This window comes from Nycticebus coucang, chromosome 19, assembly GCF_027406575.1.
Source record: "Nycticebus coucang isolate mNycCou1 chromosome 19, mNycCou1.pri, whole genome shotgun sequence".
Lineage (NCBI taxonomy): Eukaryota > Metazoa > Chordata > Mammalia > Primates > Lorisidae > Nycticebus > Nycticebus coucang.
The window spans coordinates 50975192-50994824 of record NC_069798.1 but is presented as its reverse complement, the minus strand read 5'-3'; the positions used below and the strand labels follow the sequence as shown (position 1 = coordinate 50994824).

Sequence of the window (19633 nt, the reverse complement as noted above, 5' to 3'; positions counted from 1 at the left end):
TTCTGTCTACTCAAACTAAAAACAAGACCTATATCATGATCCACTTTCACTTTATGAGTAGTCAATACATTCTCTCTTTCTTATGATTTTCATAATCATATTTTCTTTTCTCTAGCTTATTTTATTGGAAGAATATAGTTTATAATATACATAACATGTAACATGTCTTGCTTGACTGGTTATGTCATCAGTTAGGCTCTGGCCAACAGTACCTTTTTAGTACTTTAGTTTTAGGTGAGTCAAAAGTCATACACAAGGGCGGTGCCTGTGGCTCAAAGGAGTAGGGCACTGGCCCCATACACCGGAGGTGGTGGGTTCAAACCCAGCCCCGGCCAAAAACTACTAAAAAAAAAAAAAAAGTCATACACAGATTTTAGACTTCATGGGACAGTGCTCCTACCCTAACCCTTGTATGGTTCAAAGGTCAACTGTATTTGCCTGAGGGTATGGGCAATGGGAGAGAGGGAGCAGGGAACCATCAGAACATATAGAAATGTTCGGTGTTTTCACAATGGTGATGCTTTCTTGGGTATATTCCATGATAAAAGTCATTAAATTGTGCAATGGATATTGCACACTGCATTTCACTGTGTGCCAAATAGCAAAAAAAAAAAAAAAAAGAACAAAATGTTAATCTGTAGTCCATTTACTCAGTTCAGTTTTCTGGTAGGGTTCATTCATTTCTTCTTTCAACAAATATGTATGTACTGAATGCTTGCTCTTTGCCAGGTATTGTTCTAGAAGGCAGGGCTTCAGCAGTGCAGTGGACAGCGGGGACAGGGTGGAGGAAGTGAGCCAGGAAGAAGAAAAGTCTCCATGCTTCATGGAAACATGTTCGAGTGAGCAGAAACAGGTAATAAAGTTGGAGATATCCATTGGACGGTGAAGAAAACACAGAGATGGGGAGTTTCTAGGGATGACAAGGCATGGTTGCAATTTTAAATCGGTTGACAATTTAAGAAATGTTAACTAAATATCGGTAATTTGAACGAGACCTGCCTCGGAGGGTGACATCCAAGCAAAGACAGGAAAAAAGTGGGGAAGTGATGCAGGAGGGCTGACCCCTGGTGGAAGGAGGGGAGGAGCGGAGGCTGCTGCTGCGCAGGCGCACAAGGCCTGAAGGCAGGGCAGGTGTGTGGGTGTCAGCGCATCCTGCCTGGTGAACCAGAGGAAGTCCCCGTGTCGTGCAAATCCTTTCCCATTCAGTGTATTCTTTCATGAATTTCCTTTGTGTAAATCATTCCTTTTATTTGATTCAATATGTTACCCTTCCAATTCTTGGAATTCTGGGGGGTTCTGTATCTCAGTCCCCTCTTAGTCTTTCCTTGCTATTCTAAGAAAGCCTCTTCTTTGGAAGAGGCAGTGAAAGGAAAACTGCTCTTCGGTGTTTAAATCAAGTGGTCTCAGTTTGACCTCTCGCCCTAGAGGCCTCATAAGGAACTGCTCTTGGAAGTCAGGGAAGGAGAAAGGAACCAAGGGTGCTCAGAGCGCGGTAGGGCCACCTGTTCTTCGAACGCAGTGTGTTGACTAGCACGATGTCCCATCGCTTGTTTGGTTCACTTTCTTAAGTATGAATGAATTTATGGCATACATTTCTCTGGGGAATCAATCCAACAGAGGAAAGTCTTCTGCTGTAAACTTGCCGCTGCTTTATTCACTTATTTTTAACCATTTCGTAAAAATGAGTCTTTTTTTTTTTTGTCCTCTTGGAGACCTACAAAAATGGCTCAAAGCTGTGATAAATGCAAAAATATGATTACTATTACAAAGCGATTACTACCTATTATATAATAGGTACCTCTTATATACATAGCTTTAGTCAAGTCTTAATAATTGTGTTGGCTTCCCAAACCATAATGCAAACCACCTAAATGAGTTCCTAGCAGAGCAACAATATCCATACTCTCATTACAGCTATTTTTTCTCCATAAGCAGTAATCATATTAGAAATTAAGTCCTCCTTGGTGTGGAGAACTGTGAATAATACAACATATCTTACATATAGATTAAAAAAAATCAATCATTACAAGCAGTGAATGTTAGGGTGTTCTATTTTATTTTCCATAAATAAAGGGCACCCAAATTATTATTTTTTAAAACTCCTATAAAACCTTTAAAGAAAACAAGTCTTCATTTTGAATTATTTCACACAAACCCAGTGGGCCAAAGATACTGCCTTTGTGAAACAGTATTACTGCTACTGGGGACTAAAGTGGAGGAAACAGTGCCACAAAATTATTCGCTTGCAGTGGGAGAATTGTTTATCTTTAAATTAAAAACTCATCATTATCTTGGCAAAGCCTATCTAAGTAACACCTGGAGGAACATCCACTCTGGGAACAACTCAGCCTTTGCAAATGAACATTTTAAAGGAAATTGTATACTTGTGGTCTTGAATTGGCCTTGAACACCATCCTTCACCAGCCTGTGACTAAGGGAGCTGTCACCACCTGCTCAGCATTTTGTTATGGAGAAGAAATAGGTTATAATCTGAGGAACTGTTTATGTAGTATAGATTACTTTAATACGTTAATTGCTAAGTTTAAATAAATATGTCATTCAAAGTTATTCGGAAATTTTACTCGCAAAGCCCAGTCTTTAAATAATTAATGGAAAGCTTAGAGAGAGAAATAAAAATCACAGGGCTCACCGCAGATCACTTATTTTTTAGTTCTGAATGGATTCCATGTTTAATATGATAGAGTTCCAAGTTGGTATTGGTTCCCTACCCACCATATATCCAGCTTCAGCACAGAAATAAAGTTGCTTTGAGTGCATAAAAATGCATTTATTTGAAAAGTGTGCAGAAACAATCACTGAATACAATTCTCAGCCATGGATTCAAACCCGGACACCACAAAATTATTGGATGCTATGATTTCTGAAGCTGCTAGAACTTTGGTGCAACAATATAATGACCTAACAGAGTTTTTCAGGAGTCACCGTCTATTTAGGGACCTATGGAATTAAAAACTCCATGTTCAAAGTTTTAAGTTACACTTATAGCACTAGACAAAATAGAGATCTGTATAGGAGACAGACAAAACAATCAAACGTGCTGAGCCTAAAAATGAGAATAATATTACTTAAAGGATGCGGTGGAGCACTTGAGTGTCATGTGAGCACACTGTTTACTTTAACACATTAATGAACGCAGGATCATTTATTTTTCTTAAATGATTTTAGGTACAATCTGTATCCTGTACAAGGTGATGGACACAAAAGCCCTATTTGTACATGGAAGATTTTGACCAAGTGGATAATATGCTATTTAGAGGGCAATCGGTTTTCTTGAAAGAAATACAATATGACATATAGATTAACATAGAATTCATTTTTTAAATAATGAGATACATAAAATTTGTTCAAATATAATGACTTCAAGTTGACTGCCCATTTGTAGTCTCCAATACCTCTACCAAAATTAGTGTGTTTCCCCTGCTGTGGTAACGTCTTTCTACAACAGCTGGTTTAAATTATGACTCTTTAAAATTAGGTTTTAGTGTGTGATAAGAGTAACTATTTATGACAGGCGTCCTCAAACTGTGGCCCGCGGACCACATGAAGCAGTGTGAATTGTATTTGTTCCCGTTTTGTTTTTTACTTTAAAATAAGATATGTGCAGTGTGCATAGGAATTTGTTCATAGTTTGTTTTTTTTTTAAACTATAGTCCAGCCCTCCAACAGTCTGAGGAACAGTGAATTGGCCCCCTGTTTAAAAAGTTTGAGGACGCCTGATTTATGAAATGGAACATAATTTACAGCCCATTTTCTATTTTCTTCTTTGATACATGATCCCCATGAAGTATGCAGGGTTTATGAGCCCTATGTGAGGGGAAGTCACTAAAATATTTAATAACTTATCCACGATCCCCTATTGTTCTTTCTGGACACTTTCCTGTCTAGAACAGCAGGGCTTTCTCTCAAAGAGTATTGGGGGGTGGGGGGAGAAGCCACCGGGAAAATGAGTAAAGATAAGCACCTGTTATCACTTTCCTGGGGACACAGACTACTATGATGGGCCAACAGGTGACAGTACAGCAGCGCCAGTTAAATTAGGAGATCCACTAGGTCAAGATCAGGCATGCCAGCTTCTACAGAATTTGCTAATGATCCTCAAAGACTAAGTCAGCTGAGGGAGCTTAGCCATGACTTCCATGACCTGTTGGACAGGAAAAGAGGCAGGAATAAATCTCTCAACCTAAAGATGATTCCTTTGTATATTTTTCACAAAAGATGACACCCTTTTAAATAATTCCCCTATTTTGCTACAAGTGTTTTCATTAATGAGATTCTCTCCATATATGAATGGAGAAAACACCTCAATCATAGACTATAGGTATAAAGAACTCTGCAGAACAGTATCTTTGTGATGCTGCTCCTGGAAAAATGAATCGAAGTAAAATCAGTGAAAAAATTAGATTCATATAAAGAAAATGTTTCTAAGTTTCCCAAATTTTTATACCAATAATATTCCTTTATTTAAATCTTCTAGTTTAGTTCTAAGGGAATAAATCTCTAGTTGGTAAATGAAAATGATGGCTAAATATTTCCCATGGATTTGGTTGTAAAGAATCTTTTATTTTAATTTTTAATTTTTGTACTTCAAAATCATCCTTTTAATTATGGCCTTCTCCATGTTCTACTGTATTTAAGGGTACACTTTAGACAACTTTTAACTCCTATTTCTCTTTATAGTTTTTGCTCAACAAGATCATTGTGATTGGTTTTCCAACCAAGAATTCTAAGGCAATACTTTTGTAAAACTATGTATCCAATACCAATTTTTTTTATCATTTCTACTTTCTGTGAAAATAGCGTCATGGATTTATAGAGTACTTAGACAATACTCATCTCAGATAATAATCTATATCCATTCTCATGTTTAAGAGCTTAGCACTCTCCCTAGAAATAAGTTGATTATCACTTTGGTCAAAGTTCAAGAAGAAAATACAGCTTGTGTTGAATTCTTAGAAAACCTTTTCTTTCCTTTTTTAAGCCAGTAGAGCAGGCGTCTTCAAACTTTTTAAACAGGGGACCAATTCACTGTCCCTCAGACCGTTGGAGGGCCGGACTATAGTTAAAAAAAAAAAACAAAAAAAAACTATGAACAAATTCCTATGCACACTGCACACAATCTTATTTTGAAGTAAAAAACAAAATGGGAACAAATACAATTCACACTGCCTCATGTGGCCTGTAGGCTTCAGTTCGAGGACCCCTGCGGTAGAGTTTATTTTGAGTATTACATAATACAGCTGAAGGCACATCGATAGATAATATGATTCTTTAAAGTGGGATGCTGCTAATAACAGACTTTAACAAGTTCTCTTTTGAGTTGTACTGGGATGATTATTCCATTTTACAGTTAGGAAACTAAATCTTGAAAAGGTTAACTATATAAAATAAGGTTAGGCCACTAGAACTTGGGTTTAGATAACCTTTTCAATATAGATAGCATCTTAGCATCTATACAAATGATAAAACTTTCTCTAAAATACTCAAATATACTGGACTTTAAAAAATGTTTTAAAGCTTGGTAGTAGAAGGTAAAAGAAACTCTTCTATCATTTTGGCCACTATCAGCTCTTGGATCTTCCTTTTAAGGAGTTATTATATGTCTTAGCAAACCACAGACTTGGAATAGCGTTTCTTTAAAGTTTTAGTTTTAGAATTTTCATTTCAAAATCCTTTATGGATGAAGATTTAATTTCAAATGTTTGGTGTGATACAAATGAGAAACATATATGTGCTTTTTTGAAGTGAACAGAGACACTGAATAGTGAATGACTCTGTTTCACAGAGCAAGATCCCAGGTTCTATCCTATGCCTGGCTGTCCACTGCATCTGTTGCACAATCTTGCTTTCTTTCTAACTGCTGCACCCGTTCCATTGGTGACAAGATACATGGGCTTCATCAAATCTGGTAATTTCCAATGCATTCGATTTACAGCTTAAAGAAAATTATAGTGTGGCTGTCATAAAATTATTTTTTAATGTAGTCATGTCCTTCTCTGTGGTCAAGCCTCTCTTTCTTACAAAGGGAACAAGAAAGGGCTGATTAAAACTCTTGCCTTGTTCTTCTGACTTAAGCAGGTTGGCAGAGAACAATTTATCATAGAAGCATGACAAAGACACCCACTGGTACAATATCCAGTGGCCTGTCAGGTTAAAGATGATAGAAAAAATATTCACTTTAGAAAATGCTGGTTTTGAATTTTTGGTAGTGTGATAGCTGATATTATGGAAATGTTTGCAAATTGGCTACAGTGGTAACTTGCGAGAGTTTTAAACTCTCCTGGGGAAACTCACAAGCTCAACCCCCAGGATTTAGCATTTTCTAGGCCAATTCTTGACTTGTCACCAACATCAGACCAAGACAAACATTATGTTCTCTATTTTGGATACATTTTTTTCAAAACAATTTTTTTTTTTAATGTTAGAAGGGAAACATGGGCCTAATCACAATTAGAGTCTCAAGTCATGTCCACTCCATGAGAAGTAAACTAGGAGACCAGGAGAAGGTCATAATCTCCAGAGTTGAATAAAGTCCTTGGATCCTTTGCTGATGAAATTAAAAGACCTTTAGCTGTGCTAGTGTCTCTGTGAGGACTTCCTCTGTTATATGATATAACATTATAGAAAATGAACTATGAAGACTCATTTGGTCATAGAGGTATCTGAGGCACTGAGTTAGAGAAATGTAAACATAAAACCAGAGTAAACCCTCTAGAAATAGTTTTGATATGACAAAGCAGTTTCCTGTACATTTTAAATATTTCTCTAAAATACAATATGGTTTATTAAAACATTGGTAGATAATCAGTAACAGGAAATATCTTGGCTAAAAGTACATGCTCTTGTGGAGCAAAGGGGATATGGACCTTTTAAAAGCAGTCTGTATACCACATGGCAATGGATTAAATTATACAGAACCATTAACCTCTGAAATAATCATGGTTATGTAAAATTTGGGGTCAGTGGTCAAACTCTGCAGAGAAAATTTTTAGATCAAGTATTTATTTATAAATGGAATGCTATTTTAAATTAATTTTCTTGTCAGTTTTACATTTCATTCCTCTTGAGATTATTACCCAATAATTGTTATTTTTACAGGCATGGTTCTATAATTATGGGCATCATCACTCTTGGCTTCATGCTACAGCTATCAAGTAATGATCCTAAAATAGAGCCTAAAAAAAAATACTGGTTAAATAACTGACAATGACAGAATCTTGGCACAAGTAAATCAATCATATAACTGGGAAATGAATAGAAACAAAAAGATATGTCAAAACAGAACATTTTCAGAGTTTTATAAAGGCCAAACATTCCCCATTAGGGAAATGCAGAGAATATCACAATTTGAATACAAAGAAGAAATTGATGTAATGATGAAAGTTTACCAGATTTTGCCACAGCAATGGTAATATTGTTCTTCCTCATTCTCCTTCCAAAAGACACATCGTAAATGTTACCTAATAAATTTCTATATTCACATCGCAGGCGTTGAGATCATGAAAAGTCTCCCAGAGAAAATACCATGGAAGGAAATGTCCAACCATGACTGATTTTAGATGCTTTCATGATACTGCAGAACTCAGAGGAGCCGGGCAGTCAACACTGAGGATTTCACTGGGAGGCTGGTCCCCAAAACACATCTCAAGTTGTTTGGATTCATGGTACATTTCTGACTTCAGTCCATCCTACAAAAATTATGAATACATATTCCCTTGGATCTGTCTGTATTTCTGAAACTGTTACAATACCAGATGGAGGTTGGTATGGAAAGGTTGAATGGGGAATGGGATTTGGAAAAATTAGGTCTGTATAGAAATTTGATTTTCCTTTCTCTTTCTGAGGCAGGGTCTCACTCTGCCACCCAGGCTAGAGTACAGTATATCATAGCTCACTTCAACCTCCAACTTTTGTGCTCAAGTGATCCTCCTGCCTCAACCTCTTGAGTAGCTGGGACTACAGATATGTCCCACTACACTAGCTGATTTTTACAAGGTTTAGAGATAGGGTCTCAGGTCTCAGGTCTCAGACAGTGTTGCCCAGGCTGACCAAGCTCAAGCTATCCTTGACTCCCAAAGTGCCGGAATTATAGGTGTATGCCACTTCACTTGGCCACTGATTGAAAAAATATTATAGGAAGAGAAACCATTCTCTCAAAAATCATTTACTTATAATAAAAAGAAAAAAACTTGAAGTGTATTTCCTTTGTTATTAATATAATTGACAGGGTGACTTGTTTGCACGACTACATTGATTCAAAGCCAGGGGTGGGTGAGGTTTGGAGGGAAGAGATGGGATTTGGATTTCCAGTGCTTTTGTGAACTAAAAGGAAACCTACCATTAATATTCTCCCTTTGTTTCCTATCATCAACATGTTTTATTTTAAAAGATTTTTAAGATCAGTTTTCTGGACTGCATTTCTTAAAGAAATGTTTAAACAGCAACTATTAATTTCTCATTGTGACTATTTTATCATATTCTAAGAAAAATGAAATGTGAAGTTGAAAACAAAATGAATTTCTAAACTTTTGCTCTGTTGTTCACAGTCTTCTTCTTGTCTAATTGCTCTTTCTTAAGAACATCAAAACAGCATTATGGTGCGACCACCTACATTTTAGCAGAGGTCTGATGCTCATCTCCCCATAACCTTATCAGTAATTTAGTCATTCTTGTAAAGTTTAGTGGGCATGTAGAGTAAAGCAATTCTTAATGAATCACATAGAATTTTTCACCATATATCCATTTTTAGATAGTATGTTTTCACCAATGCAAATGTAAAAGTATGAATCAGATCCAACATAAGAAATCCAATCTTTAAAAAAAAAAAAAATCACCTTTCTATGTTTTCCCTTTGGTAATCTATCCCTTCCTCCAATGTAACAAGGTAATTTCTGTTCTGATTTAAAACTCACTGTTATTTCTTGTACATGGTTTCATAGACTCAGCTTCTTTATAAGAAAGACAAATCAAGCATCCGTGATGATGAGATCACAAGAGAAAATCTTTGATCTTGTTTGCAAGTACTTCACAGATAATTGATCAATTCTTTGAACACCATTGTTGACTATTCTGGTTTCTTAAAATAGATTTGCTGGCAGAAAAAGGAGACCATGCCATCGTGTGTGATCTACTCAACAACTATATTGTGGTTTGTCATTGTTTATGAAAGTGACGTGGGTGGGTTCATGACAACCAGTTCCCATGTAGAATCTAGCAGGCACATTTCTTCTCTGCTGGCTTTTCCCCATCCAGTTTTCCAGAATTTCCCCCATTGACAGTGTCAGGGACTTGTATCTTTTCCACACACTGTTCCATTCGCTTCATGATTAAGTCCAGAAGGGTCTCTACAGCTTTCTCCACATTCTGTCCAGTTGCAGCACTTGTTTCAAAATATGGTATGCTGGCAGGGAAGAAAGGACAGATAGTTTTGAGAGGAAGAAATGAGAATAGATACAACAAGATGTACACATGAATCACGCAGGCAAATACATGGTTAGCTGAGAGATTGTGAAATAATCATGTTTTTGCTGACTAAGTTGGAAAGCGTTCTTGTTTTTTCTCAGTCAGTAAAAATGGGTGAGCTGCTTTTTACTATGGTTATACCCAGTTTCGTGGGAAAGAAACTTATATAGACTGACACAGGAGGTGGTCAGGAAGTTGAAGCCAAGGCCTTATCACTGTTTAAAACAAAATGCCTAAACTAGTGGTCAATATGACCATTATTAAAATATTGCTTCCCTTCCAGTAATTATCTGGAAATCCAACTTAGAAAGTAGACATACATTAAATAGGCTATTCACACGAATACAGTCTATATTTATCCGAAATTAAAAGTTCCAAGAGTTGTAAGTTTCTCAGGAAGAATCCTTGAGTAAAAAAAATTAGCAGATATGGTAAAACTACTTTAAATTTAAAAAATAATGATAGATTCTGAAGTGAAAGTCCTTTACAATGGCTGGGGGTGGGGTGGGTATTTCTGTTTTTCTTTAGTTTTTTTTTTTTTTTTTTTTGAGACAGGGTCTCACTCTGTTGCCCCAAGCTAGAATGCCATGGCATCATCATAGCTTACCACAACCTCAAACTGCTGGGCTCAAGCAATCCTCCTGCCTTTGCCTCCCAAGTAGCTTAGACTCAGGTGCCCACCACCATACCTAGATAGTTTTTTTCCCTTTTTAGTAGAGAGGCTCAGGCTGGTCTCAAACTCCTGAGCTCAAGCAATACACTTGCTTCTGCTTCCAAGAGGGCTAGGATGACAGCCGTGAGCCACTATGCCCAGCCTATTTTTCTTGCTCCATCTCAGCTAGGAGAAGGATTGCATAGTCATGTCCACGTCAGGTATTATTCCTTTGACTTTTGTACCTGTTGACTGAGAGGCAGTAGAGCACGGTGTTTAAGAGCCTGAAGCTCCAATCTCAGTGTGCCTGATTGAAGTTAAGCTCTGCTACTTACTAGCTATATGGTTTACCATCAATTATTGACTCTTTCTGTGACTCAATTATTCATACATGAAACGGGATAACTCTAGTATCTCCTACATGTGGTTATGAGGGGTTAAATGAACTGAAGTTCTAGGAACAGTTACTAACACATTGTAAGTATTCAGAAAATGTCAGGTGCTATTATTATTCAAGAATTTATTAAAATACCACTTACATTCATCTGGAAGATCTTTTTTGCATACTATTCTTGATTCAAGGAATTTCTTCCAAGAGCCATCTCATGCCTATGCTCCATTACTTGAGTGACAGCATACAGGGCAGGTGACATCTCAGTGTCACTGACTTACCTGTATTTGTCAGCCAGGTCCCGAGCTTGCCGTTCATTGACTTCCCTCTGGTCTGGCAGGTCTGCCTTGTTGCCAATTAATACTATATCTGGATTTTCACAGTAAGCATTTGCTTGCAGTTGGCCTTGGAAACAAAACAGACGGCACCAGCACGTTAGTCACAAATAGGTGATGTCGAATGACTGTGATACTCCACATCCTAATCTCATTGTTCCTCTCCAGTGGGGCTGCTGACTAGTCACGTGAGAGGCAAGTTATTGCCTCTTCTCAGTCATAGTTTCCTCATCTGCAGGACGGAAACAAGGCCTCAGTGCAGATTGTGAAGGTGAGTGGTAATATACCTAAAGCACTTGTATTAATACTATACGATTACATCCTCAAAGCTACGTGCAGATAACAGAACATGATTTTAAAGTGGGAGAATTTCCTTTTCCTTTAGGAGGGGGCTACATTTCCCTACTCTAATGTCCAAGTGATGATCAACAGAGTGGAACATTTTTAACCACCATAAAATTCATGTAGGAATAATTTTATGAGCGGTTACTTGTTTTTTCCTCAAGAAATACTTTGTGTAATAAGAGTGAGAGGAGAGGGGAAGGGAAGATGAAGGGAAAGAAGGAAGAAAGGACAGAAGGAAGGGATGGAGGGAGGGAAGGAGGGAAAAATGGAAAAAAAGAAAAGAAAGCTGCCAACTTGTGTTTTTGATGTTATAGAGGCTACTTTAATGTCTATCTTGAGACATGCTGTGTGCTACGTTGCCCAGGCCAGAGCGGGAAGACAAAGACATAGCCTGTGACATTGATTATTTGGGGTGTTAGGAATTAAAGTAATATTACTCATGACAATTAATTATCCTAAATCCCAGCAATATCCTTCTGGAGACTTTTAAAAACAAGGGAGAATCTCATCTGCCTTGAAAATGACAAATAAATCGTTCTCAGAAAGAATCAGATAATACCATCAAAATTTGAATAAGAAAATATAATACTGAAAGGAAATAAAGACAGATCCTAGAATAAATACACATTTGGAGAAAAAATAAAGTCAGAATTTGCTGATATTTTTCCCCATTGGTTTCAACAATGTATTGAATTCACATTGAAAATGGTGGGTGGTGCCTGTGGCTCAAAGGAGTAGGGCGCTGGCACCATATACCGGAGGTGGTGGGTTCAAACCCAGCCCCAGCCAAAAACTGCAAAAAAAAAAGAAAAAAATAATAAAGAAAGAAAGAAAATGGTTACATAGCTGGGCGCAGTGGGATTATGCCTATAATCCCAGCACTCTGGACTGCCTACATGAGTGGATTGCTTGAGCTCAGGAGTTCGAGACCAGCCTGAGCAAGAGGGAGATCTCGTCTCTTAAAAAATAGCCAGGTGCTGTGGCAGGCACCTATAATCCCAGCTACTAGGGAGACTAAGGCAAGAGGATCCCTCATTGCTAAGAGTTTGAGGTTGCTATGAGCTATGAGGCCATAGTATTCTACCCAGGTGACAAAGTGATACTCTGTTTAAAAAAGAAAGAAAAAAAAAATGGTGACATGTATTAATACTTGTATATAAGATATCACTAATATAATATGTAGTAATAAGAAACATATTTAGTTTTTGAATGTCTACTCTGTGCTAGGCCCTCATCCAGGTCTGGCATATTCAAATGGAACAAAAAAAAAACACAAAATTTGTACCTCGGTAGAGCTCATGTTCTAGTGGTGAAAAGAGTCAAAAACATAAGTAAATAAAAAAATAGAGAATATAATGTCAGACGATGGCTGTCACTGCAGGAACTATAAAGTGTGTCAGGAAGATACAGAGTGCTGAAGAATACTATTTTAGATGGGGTGGGCAGCAGGGAAGCCAAGGGATAAATAAGGGTTGAGTAAAAATTCAAAGAGAATGAAAAAAACTAGTAAATAGAGAAGAGAAATCATGACAGAAGGAATCCGTGGTACCAAAGACTGAAGGCAGGAACGTGCTTTTGGTCCTGGGAGTGGCACGAGAGCCTGTTTGGCTGGAAGCCAGTGCGCTGAGGGCAGGGTAAGGGAATAAGAGCGGAAGCCCTGGGACTGATCACAGTGACCTTGCTGGAAGAAGTGAAGGACGCTGGATTTCATTCTAGGTGAGACGGGACATTACAGAAGAACTTTGAGCAGGGGAATAACATGATGTAGTTTTTAAAAAATATCACTCTGGCTGCAGATGACCCGCAACACCAGTCTCATCAATTTAAAAGCTCTGAGATAATTCTAATATTTCTCTTCTGCACTGATATATATCCCATTTCAGCAGGAGCCAACCGACACACTGTGTCTTACCTTGTTCTCACATGGTAAGGTAAGACCCCACATGGCTGGTCTTCTCTGGAGCACTTTCTCACTGGATGAACCCACTAGTTACACAACACATCTTGGGTGTTAGTGCTCCCTCTAGAAAACACTCCCAATTTTCCCTGTGCCCTCGCCAGGTTAGACTTAGTAGATGTGGTGACTTACTCACTTTTAAGAAGTCCTTCAAGACTCCCAGGAAAAGTGGAAGTACTAGTCTTTCAATGACATTACTAAAGACCTTATATATGGGGAGTGATAAAGCCACATGGGCTTCCTGTAAGCACGTCACAGTAAAATACAAACCCAAGCCACCTCGGGTGATTCACACGAAGGCCACCACTTCGAAGGTGACAAGGGCCACACTAAACTCATGACTTTCCAACATGAATCTGTGGTATCCAGGCTGGTTTTATCTTGCGAGGTCAGAGCACGTTACTGAGTCCTACTTACTCATCCAATTCCTGACATTTAAGAAGCTCTGTTGACTGGTGAGGTCAAACATTAAGAGGAAGCCCATGGCGTCTCTGAAAAATGCAGTGGTAAGGCTCCGGAACCTGCCAAGAAAACACAGCAGGTTCTTCTGAACGTCAGTCCACATTCTTACAATGACGATAGAAACAATGCTGTTTCCCTTTCAAATAGGAAGTCACCTTATAGATTATACTACAGAAATTGCAGAGTGGGCAGAAGAACAGCTGAGGGCCAGGGAAGGAGATTTGGCTGTAGAATTTTTTTAAGGCCACTCCCTGGCTGTATGGCCTCCAACACTTACGCACACAGGGTTTGGAACATTTAATCACACTTTTGCTTATACGGTTTCTTAGACTCTTTTTCTTTTTGGTTCCTGAGCATTGTGTGGTCCACAATCAAAATGGAAACCACTTGGGAGTGAGGGTTTTAAGTAAAACTTTCCAACCTTTTCTGTCTGTGTCCAGGAGAAAACAGGGCACACAGTAGCCTGAAAATGAATGCTGTGGTGGTGGGAAGAAAAACCACGACTTGTTAGTAGCCGAAACTAGAATTCTATTGCAAAGGAAACTGTGGGTGACAAAACTCTTTTAAAAGTACTCTGTGGGGTAAAAGTGAACTTTAGTCTGACATCCAGGTCTAATGAAGAAAAAACAGATGATTAGAGGGACTAAGAAAAGATCAGGACAAAAGAGAGACAAAGTCATCGGGAGAAGAAGATGAGGACCCTTGTTTGCAGTGGATGTTTGAAGGATGTCCTCTATCATGTAACACAAGAGGGCTTTCTCTGCCCTGCTCCCCAGCCCCGACACCCAGATGCCTTTTGTGAAGTTGGACAGGTGCTGAGATCCACTGCAACAATGGGCAAACCAGAGACCACACATAGAGACCAGAAAAGCTTTTAAATTTGGCAATGGATTTTCAGAAATGTTCCTCTAATTTTTGGTCCCCTATTTTAGCCATCTGCAGAGCCTTTGTACTGGTTTCCTCAGAGTTCTATTCTCAATCTCTCTCATTCTATATACATTTATTGGATAATCTCATCCACTTCCCTGGCTCAATTGTAGCTCGTTGGTTGAGGAACCGAAAACTTACAGATCTACATCTTTCCTGCCTTTCACACTGGGTGCCTAACTACTGGTTGAATATTTCCATGTGAGGGAAACTTCATCTACATCTGTCCAAAAAAACTGACCCCTGCCCTGATTTCTTTTTTGTCAGTGGCATCACCAGCCTTGTGGTTGCCTCAACCCCTGTTTCCTTCACCTGCTGTTCACAACAGCACATACCTGCTCATCCTGGCTGTCCAGCCTGCCACGGCTCTGCTTTCCATTGTCTCTCACCTGGACACCTTCAGCAGCCTCCTCGTTAGGCTTCCTGGGTCCAATTTTATTTGGAACCCAACCCCTTCCCCTCTATTTCCTCCCACTGATTGTATTTTACTGGTTATACATCACCCTTAAGTTAATGCCCAAACTCCTTCATAAGCCGTCAAGGCTCTCTCTGCAGGAACTGATCCTTGCTCACCAGTCCAGCTTCATCTCTTGACTATGTACAGGCATGATGAGGTTCCTTTGTTCTTAGAAAGTTCACCCTCTTCCCCTGGGCTTTCACACATGCTGGTCTTTCTGTGGGAGCTCACCTTAATGCTTCCTTTCCCTCCTACCACTCCCTGTAGCCCAAATAGCACGCACTCATACATTATACATGATACATAATACGAATGGTAGGATCAGAGAAATTCTCTCTGCCCCAACGAGCCCTTCCAACCCCACACCTGGGTTAGGAGCTTCTCCTGTGCACCTGTTTGGGTGGGGAAGCTGCAAACTTAAGCCCATGTGTGGCCTTTTAGGTCCTTAAGTGTAGACTTTTCTAAATTTTACAGAACAAATTCTTTTATTAAAAGGGGTAAAGCAGAGAAAGATGAAGCTTTTCTTGCCTCCTTTGGTACTTAGCAAAGAAGAATCTTGAAATCAGAAGGCCACAAGTTCTCCACCCAAAGGCTGTTTCCTCCTTGATAGCTATTAACATTTTCATGGCCCAGAACATAGTATTTGCTCACTAAGCACTTGTAGAATTAAAAAGGGTGAGACAAATATAAAGAAGAGAATAGTAAGAAATGTAAAATTATTAAAGTATGACTTCATATACATAAAAATGACTTCAATACAAAACGATACTTGAAATGGAAAAGATGGGAGGAGAGACATTTTTGCAGCAATGTATTCCCAAGTAGGATTAGCCTTGTAGGGCGTTATTATGATCTAAGAAGGCAGAGTAGAAATACAAAACAATCTATTCCATGTTTTCTTGTGGATTTGTTTCTACCATTCCCTGGAAGCGTACAGAGATTACAGTGCTTTTATTGAGCAGTTCTCTTCAGAGACTAGCTGCACCCACAAAATTGTCTCCTACTTAACCCTAACAGTGTCATGGCTAGGAAAACCGCTCTGTTTTCTCTTCCTAAGTATGTGTGTGTGTGAAAGGGAGTGTGTGTGTGTGTGTGTGTGTGTCTCCTTTGAAGACAAGCATGTTATTCTCATCTCGCTGCCCACAGTATGTGACAAAGTCACTCAGAACATGCTTATTATAGTGATCTTGGGACGCGCTTTCAACCACAGCAATATGGCTACACGGACAGGACACACTTGGTCTGGGGCCGGCTCACGCCCTGGACCATTCTGCCCAGCATCCTTGTCAACCCTCAGTCTTCTCAGAGAGACAAGTAATTCATTCCCTGCCATACCCACCCATCTCGTTCTGTGCAGTGAGTTATGAGGGTGGGGAAAACTAAGACCACACAAAGAAATAGATCCCAGATCACATTATCACTCTTTCTCCCTCCCTGATAACTGTGCCCTGTACCCTACAGGTTTACATAAGGACTATTTTTTTTCCTCCTTCCCATGATGTGACTTTTATCAATCACCACTATCTTAGGTGAATCATGCTGCCAGATGTCCTCAGGCCCAGGGCTGAGGTACGAGGCACTGTTTACCTTGTTGCTTGGCTACACCTTATGTACACAGAATGCAAAATTCTCGAGGGATGAATAACCTATGTGTTACCAAGACTGCCCTGCAGTCTTCCCATTTCCCTTGCAGAGCAGCTGCCCGAAGGGGACAGACGCGAGAAGGCTGCCATCATGCTAGGCTGACATACCGTGTGCGAGGACATATGGGAACCATATTTTCTCATATTATTTCTTCAAAAATGAATTAAATTGCTCTCTAAAACACACATCTTCGTGACAACAAAACTGACATATGAACAGAGACTCTTGTGAGGAATGACTTCAGAGGAACCAGCAGTGTTGAAGGGTGTGTGTAAATGGAATTCACAGTCAAAAAGCTAACCGAGAGGGCCCAGCACCTCTCCTGGCATTTACGCTCACTGACAGTGAGAACATCTTGGATGCATTTCAAAAACGAAAAGTGTTTACAAGCATAAGCATTCTAAGACATACGATGCGGAATTCGGAGGTATGTGCCTTCTAAACATCTTCTCTGCCAATCTACTGCCATTTTTAATTTAATCTAATACTGAAAAGTATTACTAGCTTGGGATCTTTCAGGCATTGAAATTTGGGATCCCAAAGAAATGTATTTTCATCAAACAATGAAACAATACCTCCAACTCTAAGCCATTAATGCTGCTGTCAACTGGGTCTTACCATGGACTCTGCACCAAAGACAATGCTGGAAAACCAGGCAAGGTCTTTACCCTTCTAAAGCTGACAATTTGGTTGGGTTGAGAAGGCCCCAGGTGAATCAACGAACTGAGATACACATAGGAGATTTGTCTTAGTACAAGGTGGTATGTAATTAATTTAGAAACTTAAGGGAGGGGTGTAAAGGGTTCCACAGGAGTTCAGAAGCAAAGTGGAACTTTGTTTCAGATGGGGTGCTCAGACTGGCTTCATAGAGGAGGCAGAATATGAGCCAGGTCTTATGAAAGAAGAAAATCAGGAAAAGTGGTGAGAGAGTAAAAGACTTGAGCCAGAGGGTGATGGTAGGATCAGAATCTGAGCGGACAAAGCCAGTCACATATGGGTCACATCAGAATCTTCATGTTGAAAGAACAGAATGAGATAAGAAAGATATGCCCTTTCTTCAACTCCCTCTTCCGGTAGCCTTTATAATAAAGCTAATTTCCCACTTTCATTCAGTTAAATTCTGGAGAAGTTTTCTTTTTTCCTACAAGAAAGTGCAAATACAATGCCTAGCAAGAATCTTCAGAGATATTTATGAAAATCTGATTTTCAAAATCTGCACTAACTATACAAAGCTAGGATGGTCAGTTAACTATAAATTATTTATTTTCCTTTCTTGATACAAATGTCTATTTTGAAACCAAGACGAAAGCTGCATGCTATTTGTTTTTCAAGTTTACAATAAAGTATTCATTTTAAATCAAGGTTTTCTAAGCCCTTTGAAGCTGTAGCAAAAACAAAGTAATTTACTATTACCGCTCTTGTCCCGCAGTGTCCCAAAGTTGAAGATGCACCTTAAATGCCTTCCCTGAAGATCCATTTGGTCCTTGAGTATTATAAACCTGAAAGGCAGGACGTTCATTAGTTGATATTGCTTTGGATTTTGACAACACTGAAATTCCCTGGGTTCGCTCAGCATGTTTTTTCTCGATTGCTATAATCAAAGTTCATAGTGCAGAATAAATATTTGCTCTATTTTTTCCAGAAGTATCACATGTACTCTCACTTTTAAATGTCAAGTACAAGTATGATTTTCAACACGAGTTAGGCATATTGCAAACTTGAATTAGACACCTTCTGTCATTTCCTCAAAAGGCAGCAAACATCAGATCGAGGACCCAAGTTCTAGGTTCAAATACCAAGTCTTCATGAAGCCTCTTTGAGTCTTATAGTCTTACCTGCAAATGGAGACCCATATCCCCTTCCTACTTTATAGGGTTACTGCAAACTGCAAAGTTAAGCAAAATAACATATGTGAAGGTATTTTTGTTTTCAGAACAGCAAAGTGCTTTACAAATACACAAATATCTTTTACTGTGAAATGGACTTTCAAAATGACCTAGCCATAAGATATACATGATCTTTTTCAGTAAGTTGATACAGAACATTTCAAGCCTTCCTTCACTAGCCTTCATCAAAGGCTCTTTTTAAACAAGTTTAATTTTTTTTAAATTCTAGCCGTTTTACTTTTTAAGTAAAGCATAACAACTTTAATATTTAATCAGCTCCCCTAAGTATATTTTAGTGAAAATATCTTAAAGGGAAAACTTTCCAAGAAATTGTACCCAGATCATGGGGGACGTCGAGGAGGGGAGAAGCAGGGAAACCCTGAAGCCAGTTTGCTGTGTCTACGCTATCATGTATTGACTCTCAGATAAGGGACAGGATAGCATATCACAGGGAACCATGATTCATTTTACTTCTCAGGCAATTGCTTCCAACCACCAAAGTTTTCTTTCCCAATTCCCAAGAAATGAGTAGATTTGTGAATCAACTGGAAGCCACAGCTATCTTGGCAATCGAGAATACCTTGGGTGGCAGTAAATCTGGCTGAGCTTATGTGCCTATGCTCCACGTCTCACATGTCACAATATCCTTATTTCTGTCATTAGCGTCTAGCATAGAAGGAAGTAGTTGTGATTCTCACTTAAACCCCCTTATCTTGGAAAATAGCATGGATTGGTCTCACATTCTGTTCAGAGTAAGTCAGTGATTGATGGCTGAGTCTACACATAAATAAAAATGCAGCAAGAACTTACAAAGCTCATGTTCCAGCCATTTGCCAACTGTACTTTTAACCTCTTTCTTAAGCGGAGGGAAATGAACACTTGGTTTTATCAAGGGATTCAACTCAGATCAAAGAGTTAATGTTTTTAGATCCTGCATAATTCAAGTTTTGAAAGACTTCCTCAAGAATTCATAGAAAACAGTATGTAAATCTATAAATTATTTATTTTAGTTGCCTTGTATACTTTGGGAGGCAAGAGATAGTGCCACTCAATATTTTTCTAGCAAAATGTTATTTATAGTTGAAAAGTAGTAAATA

At 38.8% G+C, this 19633-nt stretch overlaps 1 protein-coding gene across 3 annotated transcripts in view; it reads right to left on the bottom strand.

Moving 5' to 3' along the window:
- Positions 1-9127: 9127 nt before the first annotated feature.
- Positions 9128-19633, bottom strand: part of RAB27B (RAB27B, member RAS oncogene family) — a 156388-nt gene continuing 145882 nt past the window's right edge. For all 3 annotated transcript variants that reach the window (XM_053571578.1, XM_053571579.1, XM_053571577.1), the window contains 4 exons: positions 18064-18149; positions 13578-13681; positions 10805-10928; positions 9128-9418 (listed from right to left, as the gene is read on the bottom strand). In XM_053571578.1, coding sequence (XP_053427553.1) covers positions 9229-9418; positions 10805-10928; positions 13578-13681; positions 18064-18149 — 504 coding nt within the window. In that variant the 3' untranslated portion in view covers positions 9128-9228. The remainder of the gene's footprint in view (positions 9419-10804; positions 10929-13577; positions 13682-18063; positions 18150-19633) is intronic.